The 20,506-nt window shown below is 36.3% G+C and overlaps 1 protein-coding gene and 1 pseudogene across 1 annotated transcript in view; both read right to left on the reverse strand.

Annotated features, from left to right (window-relative positions):
• The window catches only part of MYO16 (myosin XVI), an 871,975-nt gene that overhangs the window by 343,104 nt on the left and 508,365 nt on the right, over positions 1-20,506 (reverse strand). Inside the window, exon 19 of the mRNA XM_069094125.1 lies at positions 17,939-17,987. Within this exon, the coding sequence (XP_068950226.1) occupies positions 17,939-17,987 (49 nt within the window). The remainder of the gene's footprint in view (positions 1-17,938; positions 17,988-20,506) is intronic.
• Positions 2,468-4,424, reverse strand: LOC138165783 (platelet-activating factor acetylhydrolase IB subunit beta-like; annotated as a pseudogene).

The raw sequence follows: 20,506 nt of genomic DNA on the forward strand, positions 1-20,506 counted from the left end.
AGGGGGAGGGAAGTTGGAAGTACCCACTTTTGAAAAGGGACAGGATCAAAGTAGAGAGTGGAACCAATGGAAGGTGGGATAGGAGGGAAATATAGTCAGTCTTTTACAATATATTCACTATGGAAATGTTTTGCATCGCTATAGATGTACAACCTATATTGAATTGCTTATCTTCCCAGTAAGGGTGGGTGACAAGGGAGGAAGGGAATCAATCTGGAATTCAAAGTTTTAAAATCAAATGTTTAAATACACACACACACACACACACACACACACACACACACACACACACATATATATATATATACTATTAATATTATTTTACATGTAACTGGGAAATAAGATATATAGACACTGGGGCATAGACATCAACTGTGTCATACTGGAAAGTCAGAGGAGGTATGGGAGAAGATATGGGAGAGAGCAGATTGGAGGAGGGGATATCCTGTGGGTTCGCTATTTTGGGGTTATGGTTAGGGGAAAAATGGAGAGAAAATTTGTAACTCAAAATCTTGTGAAAATGAATGATGTAAAATAGAAGTCAATAAAGCATTTGGAAAAAAAATTAAGGCTAAACAAGCAAACAGACTTTGAAGAAGACCATGATAGCCTGGGAATGCATGTCTGGCCCTTTTGACCCTCCCACAATGTAAATGATTTAACAGCTTCAAAGTCCGGTCTCCCTGCAGGCATCCCTCAGCATTCCTACTGTCCACTTTTGCACAACCTCCTTTCCTAAATAGTGAGGATTGTCCCCAGCAGCTCTGTCTATCTAAAGACCTGAGGGATGCATCTAATGAAAATGTAACAATGGGCCAGCTAGCCACAGTCCCTGCAACTTCCACCATTGGCATTATTGTAGGTCATGTTCTGCAAGTTGGATCATCCATTAGACCTTTAGAAACTATGGCCAATTCATTATGAATTGAACACCTATTGTATGCAAGCAATTATAAAGCTGACTGGAAGTGGCCTTTGAGGCCATCTGACTGGAGAGGGGGCAAAGAAATGCTCGAAGTTTGGAAAAGAGAACCTATATCTTGTGTCTTCACGTTCAATGCTGTCCACATATATAGAATAGCAAAGTGGAAAGGGCACTGGTTTGAAAGTGAGATGCCCCAGATTCCCATTCTGACTTTGCAACTGTTATAAACAAAAAATTCTAGTCCCAAGCTCAACTAGCCCAAAGCTTAACTCAAGGAGGTTTGCTCCCTCCTCCTAGGCTCCAGATTAATGTTAATTTGGTAGTAAATAAAATTGCACTTTGTGGAGTGAAAAAAAAAGATGTTGTAGCTAAGAATTATCAACATCCCACCAACAAGTAGAAAAAAAGTTTTTCAAGTGTTTATCAGTAACATTTAATTGCTTGACAGGATAGATTTCCAAAATATTTTAGATTGAATTTTTTTTTTGCTTATAATGTCACTTTTTTTTAGCTATTTGAAATGTTGGTAACCTTGAAAAAATGGTACTCATAAGAGAAAGATGTGACGCTATAAAGGGCTTATTAATGATTCTCAAAGCAGATTTGCAGGCAATTTGGGATATTACCTTTAGTTCTCTATTCATTTGCTGATGATTCCATATATTAGCTGAACTCTATCAGTAGAATGTCATTCTACAAAGTGCAATGAACACTTTAATTACTATTAACATGGTAATATGCAGTAGTCACCATTTTCTTCAAAATAATTTTTTGTGCTTTCTCTTTTTGAAATATTAGTACTATTATACATATGTTACGTAGAAAATAGACAATATAAAATTCATTGTCTCTTTTACTCTCTCTTTAAAAAAAATTCATAATCTCTTTGATTATCTATTAATACAAAGCTCCAAAATTGTCAATCGCCAGGATCTAAAAGGACAAAATTAGATGAGAGAAATTATAGAAAGGATGTAAGAGAAATTAAAATGTTTCCATTTGTCTCTTCCCATAAAATCACAAGTCTAGAAATGGAAGGAACTTCTAAGAAGTCAAATAGGGCAGGCAATTCCTCATATATCACATGAAGAAACTAGGGTCTAGGAAAGTTCAATTATTTCCCTAAGAACCTACAGGGTACTTGTAATGGGTTTATGAACCCAGGGCCTTTGTGTCCAGAGGTAATGTTCCTTCTACTATCCCAGATGAAATAATACTTAGTGAAAATATAGTCCAATGCACTCCTTTCAGAGATGAGGAATCTGAGGGGGGGTAGAAATCAGAAATAATTTACCCAAATAATATGTTGAATTTTTTTGAGAGACTGGGTTCAAATCCTGGCTCTCTGCTACTTAATACATTTATGACCTTAATTTTCTTTAACCTCCTATGAAAAATAAAGGGATAGGAGAAGATAGCCTTTGGAGTTTCATTCAGTTCTAGATCTGGGAAAGTCTCTGAATGTCTACACCGGAAGTTCTACTCTTCTTCTATCATGAACTTTATGGAGATGCATATTATTGCACCCCAAAGATCCCTTAATTTCTTTTTTTTTAGCATCCTTAAAGAAGATTTATTAAGCACACTTAAGTGATGTTACATAGGTACAGATTTCTGAAAGAGCCCTAACAACAACCATTTTTTTCCCAAAATGAGGTCACCAACAGACAGCAGAAAGAAAAACAGGAATTAATAACCCAACATTGAATGACACAATCAACTCTTCAGTTTAGTGCCCTAGTTCAATTTATCCAACTTCTGTCTCCTGAGGCCTGGTGTGACCAATGCCAGCCCAGGTTTTTAACCCTATGGTACTTCTAGACAATGTATGTAAATTTACAGTATACAATTTGGATTTACCATGCATGAATGCTTTGTGTGTAACATTTAATAAGCTCAATCTACATCCAGAATAATTTACATGAAAGGACAATATTTATTTAAATAGAGCTCAATGGGGGTAACCATGGTATCTAAGTGCATCCAGGAAAGGGAGGGGGAGTCATCAAATGTGAATCAATCAACGGCACTCCCACCCTTTTACTGTTTGATCTACACTTCCAGTAACCACATATGGTACCGTCTTGTGGAAATCCAAGGAGGTAACAAAGCGTTCACGTTGAGGGCCTTCATGCATCTTTTGTTGTTGTAGTCCCACACACATAGGGTCTTGTCATCAGCACAACTCAAAATAAACTTTCCCCCAGAATGGAAGAGAACTCCAGGTACCCAATTATCATGGCCCACAAGGCTCATAAGGCACATGCAAGTGATAACGTCCCACATCTTAAAGGTCTTGTTTCTGGATCCAGACAGCAAGATAGGCCCAGGTTTGCTACTATTTTTTAGTCTCAGATCCTGTAGCTTCAGAGATAGAGGAATAAGAGCTTTCTGGAGCCCAGGAAATGCACTCAACCACATGCTCATGTTCTCGGAGCTCAGCCTTGCATTCCTTCATAGCTACTACCCATACACGATACGGTCTGTTCATTAGAACAGCTGGCAATTAAGGTGCATCTTGATTTGGCCACACCATGCATACCCATTCTCTGTGTCCTGTGAAACTCTTCACACAGTAGCCAGTCTGCACTTCCCACATTTTTATAGTTTTGTCCCTGGAGGCAGATACTATATGATCTCCATTAGGCATGACGGCTACTGAAGAGACATTGTGATCATGTCCATGCATGGTTCTGATGCACACAAAGCCCTGGAAATCCCATAGTTTAATGGTCATATCAGCAGAACAGGAAGCCAAAATCTTGCTGCTGTGGTCAAAGGAAATGTCCTGCATAGAGTCTGTGTGTCCCTTAAGTGTTCGTTCAGAATCTCTAGTTTCATAATCCCACACCTTTATTGTAGTATCCTCAGAAGCAGAGACCATAACACTGAAAACTGGGTGGAAAATGACACGGGTGACCGGACTCCTATGTCCACTCAATGAGTATTTTTATGGAGGTCGAGGAATTCATTCTTTTGGGTCCCGTTTCTGACCAAGAGGTCCACCTGATGTAAATTCTTCCTTTGCTTCATTTAGCTTTGATTCTAATTCCATAACCTTCTTTTGTAATCTGATAACTGATGTCCATTTTTTTCCCAAAAGGCCAGCATATTTCTTATCTATTCATATCTAATTCAGCTTCTTCTTTTAAAAACCGAATATGCCTCTTCATAGCCATTTGAACGAAGATAATCTGCAATAGCTCAATTTAGTTCATCTCGTTGTCTCTGTGACAACAGCATTGTGGCTGTGATATCAAGTTTTCTGATACAGCAGCAACTGCCTCCCTTCAGGAAATCAGAAAGCTGTACAATCCCTGAATCGGCAATCAATATGCCACAGAGTGGCATCCACTATTGGGAAAATAGTTCTTCACAGATGAGATTCAACTGGTAACCAGGAGACATTCAACAAGGAAGGTTCATTCCACCCGAGAGCCTGCCGCCACAGTCGCCACTTCGGTGTGGCTTCTTCCGTCCTTCACTCCCATCCACCGAAGGGGGATTTCTACATAATTAACCAATTTCTGTTATTTGTTCAGAATCAGGTTCATCATAGCATTCTTCATTAATTCCTCTCCCTTCTGAGAAATGAAATTTTGATCAAGGCAAGTCAGGAATGTATCTTTATTTTTACTTTTAGTGGATAAAGATCTTCTACTGTTCCCAAAGTGAATGATGCCACCCCCTGGGTGCACTGGGTGCACTGCAATGATTCAGGGAGATGGTAGTATCCTCAAACACAACTGGGTGGTGTTGAATAAAAAAGGAGGCAGTGGACGAATAATGAAAGAAGAGAATTTTGAAAAAAACTTTGTTCGTGTTACATCTGTTGTGTAACAGAGTTAAAGTTGAAGTGATTACATTATTTTTCAAATAAACACACAAAATCTAAGTTATAACCAATCAGTGGTCAAGTACACCAACAGTTCTTAATAAGCAAGCATTGGCAGATGAGTGGGTTGCGCATTGTCAGGAAGTCTAGCATGTGTTGGCAGGAATATGGGCTTGTAATGAATTGTTACAACACAAAACTATTTGGTTACATGATGCAATATTGCATCATCAAAATTTCAATGCAGGAAAAAACACAAATTTCAACAACTTATTAAATTTAAGATGTGTCATTTTAAAATATTTTTTGAAATGCTGCATATTTCAAAAACAGGGGAGGGCACTGAGTAATTTTTTTGAAAGGAAGGAGATAGGTCAAAAAAGTTTGGGAACCTCTGTCCTACTCTGTAGTTTCCTATGTTTCTTTAGCTATTTCCCCTAACTTCTTGGGTCTCAGTTTCTCTAAAATGAAGGTATGGTCTAAGTGATCTTTAAAATGCTTTCCATTTCCAAATTTACAATCCTATGACAGCTAATTAGCAACAGAAATAGACATCAAATACAGATCACCTACTCTTCTTTAAATTATATCATATACTCCTTAACTTTCTCATTGGGTTTCATGGAAGGTATATTGGAAAGAATTTAAGTTTTGAAGGATTTTAATAAATCCCTTTATATTGCTGTCCAACAGAAACTCTTAGGTCCCTGGCTTGTCACAAAAATAAATACCTATTCCAAATGGAAGATGGTTGTCATTTGTATCAAGTACTAAAGGAGACATAAAAATGGTGGGAGTTTATTACAAATGGGCCATCCTGGAAGAGGAAATGTGGTAAGTTCCAAACAGTAACACACAGGAATTATATGCATTCCCACAGAATTTAAATTATTCCTGTGGTGAATTCACTATTCTATTCACTAGGCTGAGCAAACACAAGTTGTCTTCCTAACTACAAGCATACATTTCTGTGCAACTGAAAAGATCACTTACAAAAGTGACTTGAAGAAAGGTATGATTGTATTGTTGGACTTCAACTCTCTAAATAATTCTGGAGATCTTTTATTTTTTGGAGGGGGGAGGGTAGGGCAATTGGGGTTAAGTGACTTGCCTAAGGTCACACGGCTAGTTTTTGTGTGTGTATGTGTCAGGTGTCTGAGGCTGGATCCAAACCCAGGTCCTCCTGACTCCAGGGCCAGTGCTCTACTCACTAATACTGGAGATTTTTATCCACTAAAAACAAAGTAGTAGATAAATTCTTGACTTGCCTTGCTCATAATTTCATTTCTCAGAAGGGATAGGAATCAGTGAAGAATACTTTTATGAACCAATATTTGCATATTCAGCCAATAATTCACCTTCACAGGAAGAGTATGATAGTTAATGTTTACCAACCAACTTTAAATGTATTATTATTTGTACTTTATGTATTATTATTAGTACTTTAAAGCTAATCCTGTGTTAAGATTTTTTCCATCACTTTCTTAAGCCTAGACAATCAACAAAACAATAAAATTGAGACCTAATTTGTATCATTTGCCTATTTTCCAGCTGCAAATGTTAAAATTAAAAATTTAAATGTCAGCAGAACCAGCTCAAGCTGGCTCAGACTTCCTTGGTCCAGGTCAAATGGCCTGAGATCACTGGAAAGAATTGTGTCTTCAAAAAATATGAAACTCTCATGAGCAAAATTTGGGACATTATACTAATAACATTGTCTTTAAAGGAAATTAGATTCTTTTGGCATGATTTGTACTTAGTGAAAGGATGCTGGTGTATGATGATGACTTTTTCCCTTTCTAAGCATTCACAAACTGTTCTGTTAATAATAATTCTTAAAATTTGCCTGTAATTAAAATCAAGTTCAACAGACTATTCATGGCTTAAAACAACAGCAACAATAACAACAACAGATCATTTCTCAATGGTCAATCCATATATGTCTAGTTCTGGTCATTCTATTTTAAAAGTGAGTTCAAGAAATTAAAACTCATTTAGAAGAGGGTAACCATGGTGGTGATAAGATTAAAAAATTGTATTACTCAAAGACTGACTAAAGTAACAGAATTTTTAGTCAGTGGGACAAACAAAAGATATAACAGGAACATGATAGAAGTCTTTGTTGTCAGCTGAAAGGAAGGCTAGATTTTTTTTTCCTGTTTAACCCTGGAAGCCAGAATTAGGGAATGCTCTCCTACACACACACACACACACACACACACACACACACACACACACACACACACGTGTGTATACATGTACATATATAATGTAGATAACATATATAAATAATATGCATGATGTACACATATAACATACATATATACATAAATAAATAATATGTAAAATTGAATAAATATATAAATACCATATAAATAAATATATATAAATTGAAAATATATAAATACATTTTGACCTCAAATCAGGCTCTTCGATACATACTTAAGTATGTATATATGCATGCATTTATGCTTGAATACACACATGTATGGGTATACATATACACATGATTACATATGAATATATAAATATATGTGTATGCATATATACATGTTATACATCTATATATGTATTTGCGTACCTATATGTATATGTGTATATCTGTACACATATGTGTGTGTCATGTACATATTAAAGAGGCTAGTTTAAGGTGAAAATAAGTAAGAAACTAATTAGAATTAATAATGAAATGGGATTTCTCATGGGAGTAGTACATTCACCACTACTAAAGGTCTTCAAGAGTCCAGATGACTACTTCTCAGAATCCTGTAGAATACATTCTAATCTATGAGGCTGTGATCTCTGAGACCTCTTCAAGTCATATATATATATATATATATATATATATTCAAAGAGATTGGGATTTTCTGGTATTAAAATATGTAAATTAGCTTAATACTTTAAAAAAAAAAGCATTCCTGATAGTGTTCTTTTCATTTGCACAACCTAGGCAACAATATCTTTTCTTCTCCCATGATGATAATGGCTTGAAATTAATATTATAGAAAGAGTTTATCAAGAAAACAATAACAACATTGTCAAAATCTTTTTTTAAAATTCTGCTTTCTTTAATAATTCTTTCAGATTTTGCTTTGTTCAAGTTTTCTTCTATAACCTGAAACTTCATAAAAAGATGACTCAGCAAAGAACATGATGTTTCATGCAGCTAATTTAGGATTCTAGATATTATTATCCACCTCGTTGGTGTCATTAGTGTGTTCTTTTTCTACAAATAGATCTACTAAGAACTATCAACAGAACTATACCTAAAAATGGGAGGATCAGTAGGGTGTGGAGAGACAAAATAGTTCAGTAAAGGCTGGGACTTACCTGAGCTCTCCCCCAAACCCCTCCAAATACCTTTAAATAATGACTTTACACAAATTCTAGAACAGTAGAACCCACAAAAATATGGAGTGAAACAATATTCCAGCCGAAGACAACTTAAGAAGTTGGCAGTAAAGGTCTGTTGCTCCAGGGTGCCAGTGTAGAATAGGCTCAGTAAACAGGAAGTAGAACTTGGGGCAATTGGGTCAGTGGCAGCAGTGGCAATTTTCAGACCTTTCAGTAAGGGGGTAGAACAACTGATAAGAAGATTATAGGAGTCTCTGCTGGAACTGGGGGCAGGACTCTGTTGCTGTACCCATACTTAAATTTAGGTCACACATCCTGGTTGGCAGTCCCAGGTCAAAGAGGAGCATGAGGAAAGCAAAGCTTATGGCCACAGTGGAGTGAGGATACTTCTCACAATTCCAGGGCAGAAAGAGTGCTTGTGATCATTCATAGATCAGAGCACAAGCCAGGAGAGTAGTAAATACCTCTCCTTAGAATATACCACCTTGTTAGAACTGAAATCTTAAGGTCCCTAAAAGTATCTCTGAAAAGAGCCACACAAAACCACTGAAGCTTGGAATAATGCAGCCTCCACCCTGGAAGCAGAGTCCTACTTTAACAAGGAATTAAAAGTCAAGAAATAGCTTAGGAAAATGAACAGTCAACAGGGAAAAAAAAATCTGACCATAGAGAGTTACTGTTGTGACAAGGAAGATCAAAACACATGAAGAAGAAAACAAAGTCAATGTTCCTACATTCAAAGACTCCAAGGAGAATATGAATTGGTTGCAGGACATGGAAGAGCTCAAAAAGGATTTTGAAAATCAAGTAAGAGAGGTAGAGGAAAGACTGGCAAGAGAAATGGGAGTGATGAAAGAAAATCATAAAAATCTGAGCCAACAGCTTGGTAAAGAAGACTAAACACTAAAGAAAATAAACTTTAAAAAACAAATTAGGGTGGCAGATTCAAGATGGTGGAGTAGAAACAGGACTTTGGCGGTGCTCGGGCTCTCACCTTCTCCAATTCCTGAAAAAAATGTGACTCTGAAGAAACTTTGGAGCTGCAGAACCCACAAAATGACACAGAGAAGCTAACCTCCCACTGAGCCAGGTGGGCTGGCAGCAAATGGCCAGTGCAGCACTATGGGAGCCAACCCTGGCCCCTCATGAAGAGAAGGTTTTAGCCTCAGGGTGGGCCTTACAAGCCACTGGCTGGAGGAACTTCAGATCACCAGCAGCTGTGGTGATTTCCAGAATTATCAACACATAGAGGCTAAGGACACAGTGAGAGGTCAGCGCAGTGTGGACTTGGGATCCAGTACTTGGGAGTGCAATTGGCCTCTGCCCCCAGGGTGAGAAGTTGCTGAGGTGCCGGGGCTGTGCAGCCACCACCACATGACAGCTTCAGCTCCCAGCCTGCAGATTGTAGGGGGACCAAGCAACCAGTCTGAGGGGTAATAGCTCTTGCTTTAACCTGCTTGGATCTGGATTGCAGTCTATGGTGGAGGTCCTGGGGTGAGATACCAGCTTACCAGAGTGTGTAGAGGCTTCAGAGAGGGCACCCAACTAATACCTTTGTCAGCTGAGAAAACCCCAGCATTTGGTATGAAGCTCCCCAGTCTGGTAGCAGAGTCCTACTGTGGCAAAAAGCCCCAAAATCAAGTAAATGAGTGGCAACATGAGCAAAAGAGGGAAGCAAAGTAAACAGAGAAATCTAACTTTACACTCTTATTTTGAAGATAAAAAGGATCAAAGCATGGAACAGTAGTTAGACATTGAAATCAGAAATGCTGCACCAAAAGTTTCCAAGAAAAAATATGAGCTGCTTACAGGCCATAGAGGAGCTTAAGAAGGATTTTGAAAATCAAATAAGGGAAGTGGAGGAAAAATTGGAAACAGAAATGAGAACAATGCAAGAAAATTATGAAATAAGAATCAACAACATGAATGAAGAAAATAACACCTTAAAAAATAAACTAACTCAAATGGCAAAAGAGGCTCAAAAAGCCAACGAGGAGATGAATGCCTTAAGGAGCCAAATTTGTCAGATGGAAAAAGAATTTTAAAAGCTCACTGAAGAGAATCATTCCTTCTGAATTAGATTGGAGCAAATGGAAGCTATTGGCTTTATGAGAAATCAAGATACTATTAAACAGATTCAAAGAAATGAAAAAATAGAAGGCAATGAGAAATATCTTATTGGAAAAACCACTGACCTGGAAAAATAGATCCAGGAGAGATAATTTAAAAATTATTGGACTACCTGAAAGCCATGATCGAAAAAGAACCTAGAAATCATCCTTCAAGAAATTCTCAAGGAAAATTGCCCTCATGTTTTAGAACCAGAGGGCAAAATAAAGGGTGAAAGAATCCACCCATCACCTCCTGAAAAAGATCCCAAAAAAGAAAACTCCTAGCAATGTTATAGCCAGCTTCCAGAGTTCCCAGGTCAAAGAGCAAATATTACAAGCAGCCAAGAAGAAACAATTTTAATATTGTGGAAACACAATCAGGATAACACAGGATCTACCAGCTTACACACTGGGGAACGAAGGGCCTGGAATATGATATTCTGGAGGTAAAATGAGCTGGGATTAAAACCAAAAATCACCTACCTACCAAAACTGAGTATCATGTTTCAGGGGAAAATATGGTCATTCGGTGGAACAGAGGACTTCCAAGCATTCTTGATGTAAAAACCAGAGTTCAATAGAAAATTTGACATTCATATACAAGAAGCAAGAGAAGCATGAGAAGGTAAACAGGAAAAAGAAATCATAAGGAACTTATCAAAGTTGAACTTTTAACATTCCTACATGGAAAAACGATAATTGTAACTTATGAAACTTTTCTCAGTATGAGAATAGTTGAAGGGAATACACACACACACATACATATATATATATATATATCTATATAGGAGAGTATATAGGCATATGAATACATATGTGAATGAGTATATATATGTGTATAGGTATACATGGATAGAAGGCACAGGACCAATTTAATAGTAAGGGATGAGACTTAAAAAGTGAAATTAACAGGTGAGAGAGGAATATAATGAGAGGAGATGGGAAGAGACAGAAATGGGGTAAACTATCTCATATAGAAGAGGCAAGGGAAAATGGTTACAATGGAAGGGAAGAACAGGAAGGCAAAAAGGAATGGATCAACCTTATTTTCATTGAATTTGGCTTAGGGAGGGAATGACATATACACTAAATAGGGTATTCCACCCTACAGGAGAGTAGGGGGGAAGGGGATGAGAGGGAGGATGATGGAAGGGAGGGCAGGCTGGGGGGGAAGGAAGTTGGAAGCACCCACTTTTAAAAAGTGACAGTATCAAAGTAGAGAATAGAACAATTGGGAGGTGGGATAGGAGGGAGGGAAATATAGTCAGTCTTTTATAATATATCTACTATGGAAATTTTTTGCATAGCTACACATGTACAACCTATACTGAATTGCTTATATTCCCAGGAAGGGTGGATGACAAGAGAGGAAGGGAATCAATCTAGAATTCAAAGTTTTTAAATCATATATATATATAATATTAATATTTTACATGTAACTGGGAAATAAGATATACAGACACTGTGGCATAGACATCCATTGTGTCCTACTGGAAAGTCAGAGGGGGTATGTGAGAAGATATGGGAGAGAGCAGATTGGAGGAGGGCATATGCAGTGGGATCTCTATTTTGGGGTGGTGATTAGGGAAAAAATGGAGAGAAAAATTGTAACTCAAATCTTGTGGAAATGAATGATGTAAACTAGAAGTTAATAAAGCATTTGACTAAAAAGAAAAAAAAAACACAGAAAAAATAGACTAGTCAAATGACATACAAAAAGCCAAAGAGGAGAAGAAGAAAAAAAAAGTCAGAAGTAGCCAACGAAAAGGAGTCACGGAAAGTCACTAAAGGACAGAATATCCTTAAAGAGTAGAATTGCCTAGTTGAAAAGGGAATCACAAAAGCTCAGTGAAGAAAACAATCACTTAACAATTACGATTAAGCAAATGGAAGCCAATGACTTTATAAGAAATCTAGTAACACCAAGATAAAACCGAAAGAATGAAAAAATAGAAGGCAGTGTGAAATATTTCATTGGAAAAACGATGGACCTGGAAAACAGCTCCAGGAGACATCACTTAAAAATTATTGGACTATCTGGAAGCCTTGACCAAAATAAAAGAACCTGTACTTCATCTTTCAAAAAAATTATGAAGGAATATTATCCCGATATTCTAGAACCAGAAGATAAAATGGAAATGGAAAGAATCTCCTGATCACCTCCTGAAAGAGATCCTAAATTGAGAACTCCCAGGAATATTGCAAGCATCCACAAAATTTCAATATTGTGGCAACACAGCCCAGATAAGACAAGATTTAGCAGTTTCTATATTAATGTATCAGAGAACTTGGAATGTGATTTTCTGGAGGACAAAGGAGCTAGAATGACAACCAAAAATCAACTAATTCTTCAGGGGGGAAAATGGGTATTCCATGAAATAGAGGATTTTCAAGCATTCCGATGAAATGAACAGAACTGAATAGAAAATCTGACTTTCAAATACAAAATTCTGGGGAGGAATAAAAAGATAAATAGAAAAGGGAAATATAAGGAACTTAATAAGATTAAACTCTTTACACCTACATGCGAATATGATACTTTTAAATCATTAAAAATTTTTTTTTTCATTATTAGGACTGTTTGGAAGATACATAAAGACAAAGAGCATAGGTATGAATTGAATATAAAAGGATGATATCAAAGAAATAAATTTGAGGTGTGAGAGAAGAATGTACTGGCATTAAGAGAGAGGGAGAGGTAGAATGGGGTAAATTATTTCACAAAGAAGAGGCAAGAAAATTTTACCAGTGGAGGGGAAGAGGTGGGGAGGTGAGCGGGCGTGAGTGAGCCTTACTCTCATCATAGTTGGCTTAAAAAGTGAATAACATACTCTCAATCGGATATAGCAATCTATCTCACCTTACAAGAAAGTAGGAAAGGAAGGGGACAAGAGAAGGGAGGTAGGGGATAGAAGAAAGGCAAGATAGTGATAGAAGGGAGTCAAAAGCAAAAATTTTTGAGCAGGGAAAGGATGAAAGGAAAAAGAGAATAAAATAAATAGGGGGATTAGAATGGAGGGAAATGGAGTTAGTAATAGTAACTCTGAAAAAAAACTTTTGAAGCATGTCTCTTTGATAAAGGCCTCATTTCTCAAATATACAGAAAACTGAATTAAATTTATAAAAATATAAGAGTAATTCCCCAATTGATAAGTGATAAAAATATATGAAGTTTTCAGATGAAAGCTATCTATAGGCATATAAAAATCTTCAAACTCACTATTGATTAGAGAAATGCAAATTAAAATAATTCTGAGGTACTACCTCATACCTTTGAGACTGGCAAATAGGACAGAAAAGGAAAATCACCAGTGTTGGAGGGGATGTGGGAAAAAATTTAGACATTAATGTATTGGAGATGGAGTTGTGAACTGATTCAACCATTCTGTAGAACAATTTGGAACTATGCTCAAAGTACTGTAAAACCATGCATACTCATTGGATTTAGCAATAGTGCTACTAGGCCTGTATCTCAAAAGAGATAAAAAATAGAAAGGAAAAGGACCTATATGTACAAAAAAGTTTATAGCAGCTCTTTTCTGGTAGCAAAGAAATTAAGGGGGTGCCCATCCATTGGGAAATGGCTGAACACATTGTGTTATGTGACTGTGGTGAATTACTGTTGTGCTATAAGAAATTATGAGCAGGATGCTCTCAGGAAAACTTAGACAGATTTACATAAGCTGATGCAAAGTGAAATATACTGTATACAAAGGTAATAGCAGTATTGTATAATGATCAGCTATTGACTTAGCTATTTTCAGCAACAAAATGAATGATCCAAGCAACTCTAAAGGTCTTAGGATGAAAAACGCTATGTATCACCAGAGAAGGAACTAATGGTGTCTTAATACAGATTGAAACATGCTTCTTAAAAACTTTATTTATTTTCCTTGAGTTTTTTTTTTCTGGTCTATGTTTTCTTTCACAACATGACTATTATGGAAATGTTTTGCATGACTACACATGTATAACCTGTATCAAATTGCTTGCCCTCTCAATGGGGGGTGGGGGTAGGGAAGGAGGAAGGGACAGATTTTGCACCTCAAAGTTTTAAAAAATGAATGTTAAAAATTGTTTTTAACATGTAACTGGGGAAAAATAAAATGCTAAATGGGAGGATCACATATACCAGGGAAAATGCCAGTGGGATTAATTTTTTAATAGAAAATGGAAGCTGTCCATTTAACTATTGCTTGACATAGCTAAAATGCTCAAGAATAATTAGTCTTACCAAAGCATATCCTTACACTTTATACAGACACTTGTTTTATCCATCCTTAAGAGAAAATAGAAAATGTGTAAATTTTCACATTTTCAATTTCCATTAAGTTAGAAGCCATTAAAGCTGGAAAGCACCTTGGAGATTTTCTGGTCCACCCTCCTCTTCTTAAAGAGGAACAGACACTATCCTGGTGAGATAAGTGATTTGGCCATGTTCATACTGCTAGTTGAAAATTCAAAAGTGAAATTTAGTTTATCAACCTCTCAGTCCTGTGTGGTCTCCATAAGAACACTGGATCATTTTTTTCCCTAATCTTCCAGAGGATTAAACTTTTCAAAATTGTTGAAATAATCAACGATTATCTGAAGGTAAATAAAATTCTTATAATGGAAGTTTTTGGTTTAGTGATTCATAGTTCAAGTAGGACAGAAGTGAATAACTAACTAGGGAAAATTAAGGAACTTTTTTCTAATTGTAATAAATATAATTAAGTGAGGGGAATTGTTCCCTATGATAAATAATTAATGTTTCCAAATGTGGAACTTATTTTGCAACTCATTTATAGTGAAATATGTGGTTCTTATCCTCTATAATATGTAAAAGGTATAGTGATATAGAAAAAAATATATATATATATATGTAGGTGTATCTATATCTCTAGCTATCTATATAGTACTTCATAAGAAGTGTTTTACAAAGACAATAATAGTAGCTACCTCCCAGGGTTGTTGAGAACAAAATCAAATAATGTTTGTAAAGTGTTTGCAAACAATAAAGCACTATTATGATGATGATTAATCATCATGATCATAATTACAAAAAAGTCGTCCATCCCTAGTCTTTAATACATAACTTCTGTTCTGTCTTCAGTTTCTTTAATTCAGTCTTAATAATTCAGTCTATAAATACTTTCCCACTCTTATTTTTCTTGTTACTTTCTCATTCTACCATTCTTACTGCCAATCATTAATCCTAGATTACCTCTAACACTAGTCTATGTCATTTGTCTTCCAGAAATGCTTTCCCTAAGCTAACTAAATCACCAATTTATCTTCACAAATCTAAATTACAGCATGGCAATCTTCTCATCATTTTTACCCATCCTCCCTTTGCTTTAATATTTTAAGGAAAAGGACTTTTTTTCTTGCAAAGTAATCTTTTTGCTTGATCTCATAATCAGATCCCCTCTCATCTCTTCTCAGAATTTTCACATTGAATGTTTTTTTTTTTCAGTCTTGTTCAATCTCTTCTCCATTAGCTTCTTTCTACAACCTATAAGCCTGGTTAGCTCCTCCCCATCCTTAAAAGTCTTTGTTTGACTCTGTAATTGACTCAAAGTGACATCTTATAGCTTTTCTACATTTTATGACTAAATTCCCAGAGCTATCTATATAATTAGTACCTCTTCTCTCTAGCCATTCTCTTAGATATCTCTTGTAACCTGGTTTCTGACCTCATTGATCTTCTGAAACAGCCTATGAAAGGTGACCAATAATCTCTACTGCTAAAAGTGATTGTCATTCTCAATCTTTTTCCTCCTTTACTTCTTTGAATCTGAATATTCTCCTTCATTTACCTTTGTGACCCTCCTTTCTCTTTTTCATATGGAATCATTTTAAATTATGAGTATTGGTCAGGTCTCTTTCCTTGGCTTTCCTCTCTCCTTATATTGTCTTTTTCGATTCCATTGGTTCTCACAGGTTCATTGATCATTTCTAAGCAACTGAATCTCAAATCTATATATTCAACCCTGCCCTCATCTCTATCCTGCATTGCAGACCCATGCTGTCAACTTTCCTTATACACACTCAGCTGTCTCTTCAGTATTTCAAACTCTTTGTACAAAATAGAACTCATGTGCCTCTGCTGAACCAGTCCTTCCTTTAGACATCCCTGTTTCAAATAAAGGCCTTATTTTCCTCCCATTTACCCAGATTTTTAACCTTGGAGCATCCTTGATGCCTCACTTTCTCCCAATTACCAATTGTAATTAGTTGTCAAGTCCTATCAGTTTTCACCTCCCTGATGTCATGGTCCTCTTTGAGAAGGAAGGACAAAGAACAGCAACAACAGGGTTGACCACTTGTACTCCCGTGATTAAAAACAAACAACGTCTGAAGGGGATCCCTTTGTCTCTAGTAATAAATGAATAAAAAAAGCCCCCAAACACAGTCAATGCTTACAATGTGTCAGGTTGGTTGATTGGTTGGCAGTGGTGGTCCTTCATTCTTGAAGAGAATCAATGATATCACTAAGGTAGAGTCAAGTTGCAGGGCATCAGACCATTGCTGCTCAGACTCGTACAAGCTCAGAATGCTTCACCACAGGTTAGGCACAAATACCCCCTATGAACATTTGGGGTGGGTTCTTTAAGTTTGCACATCTTGAATTTCTTTTGAGCTACTTCACTGGGCTAAGCCCTGCATATGTGAAAGTACCTGCCCTAAGAAGCTTCCATTTCAATGGGGTAGATATCAAAATAGAATAGAAAGAGCCATGGACAGATATTTTGGACAGGAAGCTAGAGGAATAGTGTATTGAAAAATAGGGCAGTCAAGAAGTAGTGGTAACATTAACTTGATTATGATCCGAGGAGTCATATCCCCCATAAGACAATAGGATAATAGCTAATTTGAAAGAGTATAGGATAAATTAAAACTCCATAAAGTGGTATTCAAAGTTTTCCAAATTTTATTCCAATCTATTTTGCCATTTTTTTTTCATATTGCTCAAATTACATCTGTGTTCTAATCAAACTGTACAATTGGCCTTTCTGAGAACTCGGTATTCTATTTCCTGCCTTTGTGCAGTCACAGAAAACATTATAAAGGCCTGGAATATATATGCAGCTTGAATTTCAGTTCTACCTCTCAGAATTCTCATCTTCCTTAGATTAATCCTCTACCTGTTATTTCCATCTTTAAGCCATACCCATAGTCAATAAATCAATAAATATTTATTAAGAGACTGCTATGCTCTAGACAGCTAGCTACCTAGAAGTCATGGAGCACTGGGCCCAGAGTCAGAAAGACCTGAGTTCAAGTCCAGCCTTAGACAATTACTACCTACATGACCCTGGGCAAGTCATTTAACCTCTGTTTCCCTTAATCTATTGTAGAAGGAAATGTTGAATTACTCCAATTATATTTGTCAATAAAACCCCAGGGACACTATTGACCTGCCATAGTCCACATGGTCACAAAGAGTCAGATGTGACTAAATAACTGAGCACTACTGTATTTATCACTTATCACTGGCCCAAATCCACCTGTTTTTATGATGTTTGTCACAAGTCAAAAACAACACAAATCAATGATGCTGAGTCCCAATCTTTACATCTTTCTATAGCCAAGCTAAAGGAGGTATGCACTACAATTTCAGAGCACTAAAATAGTAACTATGGCTCTGTTTTAACTTGAACGTTCTCACTAGTTCTAACTAGTATTGTCCCATTCATAGATGGGGATAACAATGTCACCTCCCACCACAAGACTGTTGTAAGGATCACATGAAACAACTTGTAAAGCAGTTTGCAAACTTTGTTGTCCTTTAGTTGCCTTTAGTTCTTCATGACCTTATTTGGGGTTGGTAAAGATACTGGAGTGGTTTGCTATTTCCTTCTCCAGCTCATTTTACAACCACAAACAGGGTTAAGCGATTTGCCCAAGGTCGCCCAGCTAGTAAGTGTCTTAGGCCAGATTGGAACTCAGGAAGATTAGTCTTCCTAACTTCAGGTCTAGCACATTGAGCCACCTATCTGCCCTAAACTTTAAAGAGATATAAAATGATATTTATTGTTGCGCATATTGATATTAACATTGATTTAGAACTGACTAGGGTACAAAGGTGTCTAATAGAATCTTAAGCCAACTTTATGACATATTTGACAATAGTATCTAATCTCTGTTTAGATACCTCAGAAGATTGGATCACTAATTATCACTTTCATTTTTAGGAGGCTGCATATTTTAGGAAGCAATTCTTTATATTAATTTAGGTGCTGTCTCCCTTTATGCTCCATTCACTTGATTTAGTTCTTTCTACACATTTAAAGACAGTTATCATTTTCCTCTCCCACCAATTCCCCCTCCCCCAAGTCTTTTCTCTTGTAGGTTAAATGGAATATGTTATATATTATATTATAATTCTGAATCTCCTAATTATCCTGATCACTATTTGCTGAGCACATTTTATTTTGTCAATGTTCTTTTTAAAGTGTGGTACCAAGAACTGTACACAATCTTTTAGATCTGGTCTGGTAAGACATGTTTGTGTGCATGTCTTTAGTAAAAGTAGTGTTTAAAGAAATATTTTTAACTTCATTTACTAATTAAATTACATTAAGACATTCAAAATTTCACAGGCAGACAAGTCCATTTCATTGGATTACAGATTTAGAACTTGAAGGGAATATAAAGGTCATTTATTACAATATTCTCATTCTAAAGTTGAGGAAATTGAGGCCCAGAAAGAAGTGTCTTGCCAACCCTTCCACATGCAATAAATGTCAGGGCCAAGATTAGAACTCAGGCCCTAGGAATCCAGAAGCAAAAATATTTTCACTAACAACAAAAGAAATTGGTAAAATCATAGATATTTTCAAGGGAATAAGTATGTACCAACTGCATAGAAGAAAAAATTGTTATGAAATGCATACTGAAATCTTTTTCCACATTTATGATTTATATCTTTCTTCCCTGAGCAAATTATGCATTGTATAGATTCTTTCCACCTACAACAGGTGAGGGGATAAATTAGCTAAACAGGTCAGTTCCATCTGAAATGAGGTTACTTGGATATCCAAATGTTTTACTTATAAAATCATCCTCCCTTCTGAAAATAGTAGAAAAATCCTGCCAAAATAAAATATCTAATCACTGTTTGTAATGGTAAATTTTTAAGTTTTTTCCCCATCTTTTGGTTACTTGAAACTACCATAAAATTCTGTATCATGCCTCAGTTTTACAATTAAATAAAATGGTAAAAAACAATTTGAGATCACGATGATTATATGTTCAGGTTTGAGAATGTGTGGGAAATTGCCTAAAGTTCCACATACACTTAACATATTGAAGAAAATATTCTTAACCTTACATATTTTATTAAATACAAGAAGGAATAAAGGGGTTGTTTAGATTACATTTCAGATGAAATACTATTATTTTGAACAATTCCTACCAAAAATCTGACTTTCTTTAAATATGATTATTTCACCATTTGCACAAGATTGGCTCTCTGGGTGGACTATTTGGCAGGATGAAGTGAAACTTCTTTTTCATATGCCTTATGGAAACCTGTATTTGGGTGGCAGTAGCTGCAGTGGTCCCAACTCACTTGGCAATATAATGTATCTCGACAGACTTCTTTCTACTTAGTCATAGTCCTTCACAGTGTCTGTTCAAATTATAGAGGTTTTTGAAATATTCCTATACCCACAAGTTCATTTATGAAGTCCCCAAGACAATCAGATCCAAGGAGAGAAAAATAACCAGAGTACAATAGCTGGTTTCTTCTTAGATCCACTGTCTGATTTGCATGAGGTTCTCTCTGATTGCTTAGGTCCCAAGAGTATGGCCTGGTGTTTACTTTCATTCTCTTGTGATTCAGGAATTTGTCTTGGTTTAGTCCTGTTATTCAAGAAAACTTACTTACTCAGGGCTGTGCCTTGTCATTTTTTAAAGTAGTTAAGAAGGAATTTTCTGAAAATGTCATGTGCCTTTCTCCCAAGTGGGAATGTGTTCTTCCCAAAGTTATGAATGTTACAACATACACAGCAGTGGACTGACCTGGAGGTCATTTACCAGCCATCAAGGTTAAAAAATCCCTGCCAATGTGGATTTAACTTTGTATGATGGATTCAGAAAACCAAGCTTCAAATGCCATTTCTGACAAGTCACTTAACCCATCCTTTGACTAATTGGCCTTTGAGGTCTACTCCAGCTATGGATGAGCCTTGCTTTTTAGATAATAATTAATTAATAAAAAAATGTATAGCTTTTTGTATGTACCAGGAACTGTGCTAAGCCCTTTATTATTTTTTCTCATTTGATCCTCAC

The sequence above is a fragment of the Petaurus breviceps genome, unplaced genomic scaffold (genome assembly GCF_028583685.1).
Source record: "Petaurus breviceps papuanus isolate PSGF00001 unplaced genomic scaffold, PetGlider_PUasm1.0 214, whole genome shotgun sequence".
Classification (NCBI taxonomy): Eukaryota; Metazoa; Chordata; class Mammalia; order Diprotodontia; family Petauridae; genus Petaurus; species Petaurus breviceps.